Here is a 9,459-nt window from a genome sequence, read left to right on the forward strand (position 1 = left end):
CAAAAACCTTTATAAATAATAGTTATTTTGTGATTCTTAAAAAGGTTCATGAATATGAATGATACAGATAAGATAAAATAAAACCTTGTTGGGGTCACAGATTTGAGCGACGCACAGGAAGTGTTTGTCAAAAGGTTAAAAGCCACTTGTTTCCGGCTAGCTGGGGTTAGCTGTCAGCCCGGTCCGTCATTGTGCAGGGATGGAGGTAACACGCCAAAGTAAGAACCCAGACATCTTGTGCATTCAATCATTTTGCAGCTTTCTGTATAAATGACAACAATCTGCAGCAGGGATATATATTTAAAAACGGAGAAGACTAGCGACGGACACTGCTTCGTGTCTGGGCTATTAGCGAGCATGCTAGGTTAGCATAGCCGCTCCTTTGAGTTCAGCACGCGACCATGCTAATCTTGATTGATCTGTTTCCAGATTTTAAAGACAGTTTGAGCACGGTGTGCAGCGCCATAGACGAGGCTGACTTTCTTGCCATCGATGGGGAATTTTCAGGTAAACGTAGCTCAGTCTTAGCAGACGTGTGGTTTTAAAAAGAGCCACCGCCATGACTGTAAAATAACGTGTTTTTGATTTTTATTTCTGTTTTCAGGGATAAGCGACGGTCCCAATGTTAGCGCGCTAACCAACGGGCTGGATACACCGGAGGAGCGATACACGAAGCTTAAAAAGGTTCATCAAAAAAACTTGCAATGTTTTTATACACATTATCCTGTTTACTGTAAATGTATTCTCACACTTTTTTTTTTTTTTTTTTTTTTTTTTAACTCCTAACAGCATTCTATGGACTTCCTCATGTTCCAGTTTGGATTATGTACATTTAAGTATGACCAGACAAAGTCAAAGTGAGTGATTTATGTATTGATAAGACACTTGGAAATCTCATGCATGAAACTTACCAGCCGAACTCTCAGACTGCAGGTTTACTGGTGGTTCCTAGAGTTTCCAAAAGCAGAATGGGAGGCAGATCTTTCAGTTCTCAGGCTCCTCTCTTCTGGAACCAACTTCCAGTTTCTGTCCGTGAGGCTGACACATTGTCCAGTTTTAAGACTGGGATTAAGACTTTACTTTTTGATAAATGTTAGAGTTAGGGTTGGCTTGTTATTCTGCCATAGACTCAGACTACTGGAGAACAAATGTACCTAATTTTTTTAAATGAATGTTTGCAAATGAATAGTTTTCATTTGATACAATTTTTTTCTTAACGTGATGTTCCCCTGATTCTAGATATTCTGCGACGAAGTTAAATTCAAAGCAGTCTGCTCCTCAGATATATAATGTTATTAACTTAGTTTTATATATATGAACGCTTCTGTTCAGTGCCCTGAGACGACTTCTATTGTGACATGGCGCTATATAAATAAACTGAACTGAATTGAATTAAACTTTTTTAGTTCGAACTGAGCAAGGTACAACATTCATGGCCTCTGGATTTGTGTTAAATGTAAGTTTTGTATTTAAGGTTATATTTGTTAATAATTTACATAAGCGTTCTTATTGAGATAAATTACAGTGCGGTCACAAAGGTGCAGGGGTTCAAGGATCTACAGTCAACTGTTCATGAACACAAGGAGTGTGGTAAAGAGGCGAAGAGAATCCAGGCAGGATGGGGTGGATGGAGAAAGATTTGGAAGTGATTTTGGATTAAAGAGTGGCAGCAAAGAAATGTTAACAAGACTTGTCAGATTTCCGATGTATGGGGACGAAGGCATTGGAGGATAAAAAAACATGAGAAAGAACTGGAAGTGGCAGAGCTGAAGATGTTGAGGTTCTCCTCAGGAGTGACAAGGATGGATAAGATAAGGAATGAGATCATCAGAGGTACAGCACAGGTTGAACAACTGGGAGATAAAGTTAGGGAGGCCAGACTGAGATGGTTTGGACATGTCCAGAGGATATATTGATAGAAGGATATTAAAAATGCAGCTGCCAAGATAAAGAGGAAGACCAAAGAGATGTATAGATGCAGTTAGAGAAGACATGGAGGTAGTTGGAGTGAGGACACGGTAAGATGGAAGAGAATGACTGGCTGTGGCGACCCTTGAAGAACAACAGTTGCTTTGTGGTTCTATAGGAAAGCTTTTGTGCATATTTAAATTTACTTGAAGACGTGCATCATCAAAGCAATAGTAAGACAAAGCATCTGAAAAGCTGCATATTTTTCAGTAACTTGTAATCACACCTCAACTGTAAAATCAATGCAGTTTATTAATTTAGCATACACGTTTCTTCTTGTCCGTTAATGAACGGCCTCGTCGTGTATAAACGTTGAACGTGTTCAATTACTTTGGGCTAAACGAAGGTTCAGCCCATAGTTTTCTTTGTAAAGTATAGATTGGCTTGTGGTTTTTTGTTTGTTTGTTTTTGTTCAAGGTATTGTAAAAGAAACTGTGGACCTTGAACGTTGGTACTCATCTCTTCATTTTCTTTTTCTTGCAGGTATATCATAAAGCCTTTTAATTTTTATATATTCCCAAAACCATTTAATAGGACATCTCCAGATATAAAGTTTATCTGTCAAGTAAGTGTGGCTTCATTGACTTGTTTCATTGTAAACAAGTCATTTAAATTACTTGTATGCTTGAATAATTTTCTTGTTTTATTCTTTATTAAAATGTTTTACATGTCCCCCCCCCCCCCCTCTGAGCCTTAAACTGAAGCGCATGAAGAGACTCACCTTTTGTTGTTTCAGAGTTCCAGTATTGACTTCCTCGCCAGTCAGGGGTTTGACTTCAACAAAGTGTTCTGTCATGGTGAGTAAAGAAAAGGATTACCGTTTATGTGAAATGTATTCTGCACCTTTGCCACAAAATGCCAAATGTCAGACAATTCAAAAAAAAAGGAAGAACAAGCCTCACACAGAAATTAAAGCAGTTTTATTTATATTAAACCTCAACAATTATCTTAAATTGAATAAATTTGTCCTAGTTATTAAAATGTTTCAAAACTAGTAATGTGGTGGATTTTCTTTTGTTGTTTAATTATGGTAGGATTAATTTTATTGCGACACAATTCTAGTTTTGAGTTCAGGTTCATATTTTAAAATGCATTTTCAATTTTTTTTTTTTTTACCAATGTAATCAAACATATTTTTATTTCAGAGTTTTTAATCTGTGAGGCAAAGAAAAGATTTCTGGGGAAAATAATAAAACAAACATTTAATGTATACAAATAGTGAAAAAATGTACTTTTTCTGATACCATTTTTTTCCTCTCCCCAGGCATCCCATACCTAAATCAGGAGGAGGAAGCTCAGCTGAGAGAGCAGACGGAGGAAAGGAGAAATCAACAGGCCAATGGTTTAGGGACTCCGTTTATCTCCCCATCATCCTCCAAAATCCCAGCACACGTGCCTGATGAACAGAAAGACTTCATTAATAAAGTGGTGTAAGTGTTTGAGCACTGCTTTGCTGCTTAAGGATGGAATAGCTGATGTTGGGCTGTTTTTTTTTTTTTTTTAAATCTTTTAGCGTACCGTTTGGCGTTTAACTTATATCTTGGTGTATATCTTATCCTTATTTACTGATTTTTTTATTTATTTTTACTTTGTTTTGCTATTTTTAGGTGTAACTGGGACCCTGTGTACATAATTTCATTCCACCTTATGTACCACATGTGGCTCACATGACAAAGTTGACTTGAACTTGAAAAAGGAGCTCTTTAAATTAATTCAGTTCTTGCCCCCTTCTGTTTCCCAACTGTTGTTCTGTTTCTACAACAGTGAAAAGGTTGAGCGGCTCATCAGTAACGATGAAAAGACTTTGGACTTGGAGCCATGTACTGGGTAATCCTGGTCTTTCTTTCACAAAGTCACATCAAGCCTGGATGTTTGGTTTTTATTGGTCAAATGTAAGTTTTATTCTCTCTCCAGTTTCCAGAGAAAGCTGATATACCAGACACTGAACTGGAAGTGAGTGATGCCTAATGCTTTTATTTTGTTGTTCACATTGGTGTGTGGTCGTAGACTAAAATGACTTTTGCACTGATAGGTTTGCCAAAGGTCTTCATGTGGAAACCTTGGAAACAGAAAAGGTAGCATTTTTAACTTCAACGTTTTCCACACACACATTTGTTTCAAGCTAGCGATACAATTGACTTGTGTGTGCAGAAGGAGCGATACATTCAGATCAGTAAAGTTGATGAAGAGGAGAAAAAGAAGAGGGAACAGCAGAAACTGGAGAGAGAGCAGGTGAGTTTGATCAAAGCATCTACATGCCGTATAAGTCGCATCAGTCCAAAAATGTCTAAAGTGGGGAAACGACATAAACACGTCACATCTATTATGCGTCACCGCTGGCGACCTGGAAATGTGGGCCGGTGTTGAGCCAAAATTCGATTAGCTGCCAAATGGCGGCTGCAGAAGCATGCATGGGAGGACTTTAATCAGAATTTAACAAGATTAACACTTAAAAACAATTATTCGTTTGCTCGACATTATAGTAAATGTGTGTCTCAGTTGAACTTTTCTTAATAAATGCGCTTTAATGGTCAAATTAGCTGCATTTCAAAAATTGATTCGTGGAAGCAGGAGTGCACAGAGTCAGGACTCGCTGTGCATTTTGTCGAAATTGAACAAGATTAACACCTAAAAACAATTTGTTTGCTTGATATCATAGTAAAGGTGTGTCTCAGTTTAACTTTTCTTAATAAATGCACTGGTTAAATCGGCTGCATTTCACCTGGGCAGCGCGGTGAGATGCAGCCGATTTGACGTTTGCTCCAGGAGTTCTGCAGCGAGATGAAGGTGGTATGTATGGCAAGCCAAGTGTCTCATTAATAGCCACTTTTACTTATTAATGAGACACTTGGCTTACCATGTTAGTCGAGGGTTCTCTAGCGGCTGAAAATAGTAGTTTTCAATATTTTCCTTGTCAGAATGAATGAAATCGTCAGCTCTCAGCCAAAAACTGGGTTATAAATATGGGGAGAAATATATATTAGTTACTTCTGTGTATAAGTCACAGGACTTGCAAATTTATGCAAAAAGGTGTGACTTATTGTTGAACTTTTGAGAATGTAATGAAGTTAGGAAATGTTGGTTTGGTCTCCTGAATGAAGTTAGACCATGTTAGATTTTTTTTCTTCATTGTTTCATTTTAACATTATCTGCCGTTTGTTTGTTTTTGTTTTTCCCCAACAGGAGGAGTTAAATGATGCTGTTGGCTTCTCCAGAGTCATCCATGCCATTTCTAAATCGGTGAGTCGTACGCTTACTTTGATTCCTTATGTTTAAACATGTTCTTCTTTTAAAAGTATTAATCAAATAAATAAAATAAAATCAGCAAGCAGTTGCCAAAAATCTAAATATTTATTCCAAGATGCTCTGAACTGGTTTTAGTTCGTAGCTTTATATGTATTTCATGTGTGTTTGACACTCAGGGTAAACTCGTGGTTGGCCACAACATGCTTTTAGATGTGATGCACACAGTCCACCAGTTCTACTGCGCTCTGCCTCAGGTACAACAAAGATGTAAAGTGTGAAAAGTTTCAGCAAATCATAGTGGTTTGTGTAAGATTTAGTAACGGCAGTTCTCCTTTGTCCAGGATCTTCAAGACTTTAAAGAGGTTACGATGTGCGTTTTCCCAAGGTACTGCTAGTGTTTGTTTTTTGGTTGCCACAACAAATTCCTCATGAGTTTGTATTTTCTAACATGTTCTTTGATTTATTTTCAGACTTTTAGACACAAAACTGATGGCTTCCACACAACCATTTAAGGTAAAATTTTCAACATTAGAATGCGTTTGCCTCAAAAATCTTAAATCAGATTATACTAATGCATTGATCCTGATGCGAGCAAAGTGCGACATCAGCATTGTGACATTGCCATTTATTCTTGGGTTTAAGATGCAGCACATCCTACAGTCTCTCTCTACTCAACATTATTGCTATAAAAATAATAAGTCAAGTCAAATTTCTTTATAAAGCACATTTTAAAATGGCAGCTGTTACCAAAGTGCTATATATGCTCATAACGTAAGAAGTCTGCAAAAACCCAGCCTGCAGAGTCTTTTCCTGTGTGGTGTTTTTGTTTTTGTTTTTTTTTGTTTGGGCAGCATTAATCAAGATGTGTGTGACTAGTCAGCGTTCGTTGCGTGTGTCGTCGTTTGATTTGTCAAAACAGTGACCCTAATCCCCACATGAGCCAACCTTTATTGTAGCGCAGTGCTGTCTCATTCCATTTGACCTTGACATGTGGAACTTGAATACGTGAAGCCCTCTGATCACATCAAGCATCTGTTCAGTTTCAGTCTCAAATTGATCAAACCACTGGGTAATAATGACATTTTGTTTCTGCTGGTTGTGCTACAGGAGCTGATCACTAACACATCTCTGGCAGAGCTGGAGAAACAACTGAAGGAGAGTCCTTTCAAGCCGCCACAAGTTGGTTAGTAAATATACAAGTTTGCTTGATTTGCTAAACCTTGACGTGGGGGGGGGGGGGTGCTCCGTCTCGTCGAAGCACCAAAATTCACGGCTGAAACTCGTGCCTTTGTGTAAAAAGATTTTCTCAGCAAAAAGAAGCTAAGGATTTTTTTATGGATTTTTTTTTAATTATTAAAAGCTTTGTGTGAAAAATGCTATTCTAAAGAGCTCAAACCACACAGAGTGGCCGCCTTTTTGAGAACCAAAGAAAGGAAGGAGAGACAGCCCATGTCACATCAAGGGGCCTCCCTCCCACTTTTCTTAAAGAGACACGCTGCTCACTGCCTCACTATCCAGCCTTCGGTTCAATTCAAACAGTCTTATACTGCCATCTGGTGGTCGAAAAAAGGTACTACATGCAAAACAAATTGACAAACATTTCTTCTTAAATTTGACAGTAATTACAAATTATTGTGAAATTTCAAACAATGTTATCATTTATCACAATAATTTCTGAGACAATCGCCCAGCAAAATTTGTTATCGTGATGCCGAGTTTCAGCAACAACAAAAGAAAAGAAACCATCCAGATGACCTGACTGAACATTGTTGGATTTTTTTTACCTGGATTATTGAGCATGAACTTGGGTATTTTTAACTGGCATTTATTTGCTAGGTCAGATTTTCAGGACAGGTTACCTAAATATACATAAAGTACACATGAAGACCGGTCACGAGAATCTGCCACAGCTGTCTGCTCAGCTTGTTTCTATACTCTTATCAGTTCAGCCAAGCTTACAGACTCGGAGGTGTCCTTGGAGCCCGCTGCACGTTGCAACCCCGCTCAGCTCCTCATCCAGCTCTCTTAACCCAAACAAATGGTCTATGGGCAGAGTTCAGGTTCTCAGCCATAGTAATAATAACATCCAAAACCTATGACCAAAAATTCCCTAACATATTTAACAATTAAATCTAGGTGTGTTGGAGCAGGGAGACAAGTAAAATATGCAGGATAGTGACCCTCGATGACCAGGATTAAACACGCCTGCCTTAACCCAAGAACAAACTGTGAACCCTTATTTATTTTGTTGTTATTTTTTCTTCTGTACTGCTTTTGTCAGAAACTGCAGAGGGGTTCCTCAGTTATGACACAGCCCAGGAGCAGCTCCATGAGGCAGGATATGATGCCTACATCACCGGTCTGTGTTTCATCTCCATGGCCAACCATCTGGGTAAGATGGACTCTCACTGCTACAACTGGTGCTTCAGACAAACCTGAAACATTTCATCGTTTCTTCTGTGATGATGTGGGCGGCGTTTTGGGGACAGACTTTGAATTTTGAATCCTGAGTTCTCCCAAAATCAAGAGAACTTTGGGACCTTCAAGTGTCGTGGCTAGGGATGGGGCCGATCTGATCCAGTATCCGTATCCGCCTCCGATACCAGCATAATTTACGTATTGGATTTTCCGATCCTCCTGCCGATCCATGATTCATGTTTGCTTCAAACTATGGAATGGATTTCATGAACGGCGGCATGTCTCATGAACCCAGATTAATAAGACCCACCTCACATTCAGGAAATCCATTTCATAGTTTGCAGCCAGCTACAACGTGAGGACTGAGTTATCAGCACTGTGGCTAACGGCTAACCAACTTTTCATCAAACATGTCTGCTGTGTGGAAGTATTTTACACTAGAAACACCACAAAGCAATGCAGCAACGTGCAATGTCTGCAGAGCCATAGCGCCACATTAAACCACGTTAAAGTTAGTTTTATGATGGACGTTCGAGCTCCGTGGCTTCAGCGGGGCGCTGCTCTTTGCTCAACCCGGGGCGGCCAACTCGACCCCGGTCAGCCGCGTCCAATCTGCCCTGCTCAGTCTGCCCGTCTCTGAGGAGGGACAGACTGAGCGGCTGCCCCAAATCAGGCTGCCTGCTTCGGATTGAACAAGAAGAAGACATCGCTGAAACCACGGAGCTCAAATGTTTACAGAGAAGTTGCTAAACTTCATAATTAATGACCAACCACTATCAGTTGTAGAAAATGAAGGATTTCACAGCTTGATACTTGCAGCCAAGATATAGTTTACCCTCCAGGAGATATTTATCAGTACAATAAACAATCATAAAAAACATATTTGAAAATTATATATATTAAAAACAAACGGCTACATTATAAAGTGATGTAAAATACTAAAAACAGGAACATGTCTGTTGGTTTATGCCATGAATGTAGCAGATGTTTGAAGCCATTTAACATTTTATTTAATTCATTTATTCATTTAAAAGAAACAATAAAAAAAATAATCAAAAAGAAAATATTGAATGAAAAGAGTGCAGAAAGAAGAAAAAAAATTCTTATATCTGCCCCTTATTTAAAAAAAATATATAAAATAACTTTAAACAATCACTTAAATTAATCACTTTAATATCCACTTTAAAACTAGGAATAAAAATAAAAAAAAACACGTTTTGTGTTAGAATTTAATTCTAACTTTGAAACTTATCCAACATTAATACAACTTACCTCAATTTGCCTTTTTGGACATGCATGAATATATTTGTACAAATTGTACTTGAGAGGAGATTATTACTGCCTCATATAAAATCAATGATGATCATGATATCGGAACTGGATCGGTATCGGACGATATTCAGACGTAGGTATCGGGATCGGATCTGAAGTAAAAAAAAGTGGATCGGTGCATCCCTGGGAGTCGTGGCCACAGTTCTAATGATGATGTGGCATTTAAGTCATGTTGTCTATGAATTACCAGTCTGTATTTTTTTTTTATTCAAATTTATGTTTGAACTTGGTGATTTTCCTCTTTAAAGGTTCTTTCTTGACACCACCAAAATCTTTCATCTCTGCCCGGTCCAAACTCATTGAACCCTTCTTCAACAAGTAAGACTGACTTTATTGGTTACTTCATGAAATCTCTGAAGGTCATTGTATTTAAAATTGTATTTTAATTATTTGTGTTCCACAGGCTCTTCCTTATGAGGATAATTGATATACCCTACCTCAATGTCACAGGACCAGATTGTGAGTAAAATAAAGTCACAAAATGGTACCCCCCCC

General features: G+C 38.4%; 1 protein-coding gene across 1 annotated transcript; it reads left to right on the top strand.

Annotated features, from left to right (window-relative positions):
* Positions 1–148: 148 nt before the first annotated feature.
* parn (poly(A)-specific ribonuclease (deadenylation nuclease)) lies at positions 149–9,431 on the top strand. The gene is made up of 19 exons (XM_037690561.1): positions 149–218; positions 430–507; positions 605–684; positions 790–857; positions 2,452–2,533; positions 2,705–2,765; positions 3,233–3,398; positions 3,733–3,795; positions 3,883–3,921; positions 4,001–4,043; positions 4,120–4,200; positions 5,152–5,208; positions 5,391–5,468; positions 5,556–5,599; positions 5,685–5,727; positions 6,322–6,397; positions 7,496–7,606; positions 9,213–9,282; positions 9,368–9,431. Exons 1-19 carry the CDS (start codon positions 200–202, stop codon positions 9,429–9,431), a joined length of 1,323 nt encoding a protein of 440 aa, XP_037546489.1. The 5' UTR covers positions 149–199.
* The last annotated feature ends 28 nt before the right edge of the window (positions 9,432–9,459 follow it).

Source organism: Nematolebias whitei, chromosome 16 (assembly GCF_014905685.2).
Source record: "Nematolebias whitei isolate Nwh7 chromosome 16, NemWhi1, whole genome shotgun sequence".
In the NCBI taxonomy this organism is placed as follows: domain Eukaryota; kingdom Metazoa; phylum Chordata; class Actinopteri; order Cyprinodontiformes; family Rivulidae; genus Nematolebias; species Nematolebias whitei.

Coding starts and splice junctions, on each gene's coding strand:
- parn (XM_037690561.1), top strand. Junction 3,922..4,000: donor TACCAGACACTGAACTGGAA/GTGAGTGATGCC, acceptor TTGCACTGATAG/GTTTGCCAAAGGTCTTCATG. Junction 5,209..5,390: donor TCCATGCCATTTCTAAATCG/GTGAGTCGTACG, acceptor TTTGACACTCAG/GGTAAACTCGTGGTTGGCCA.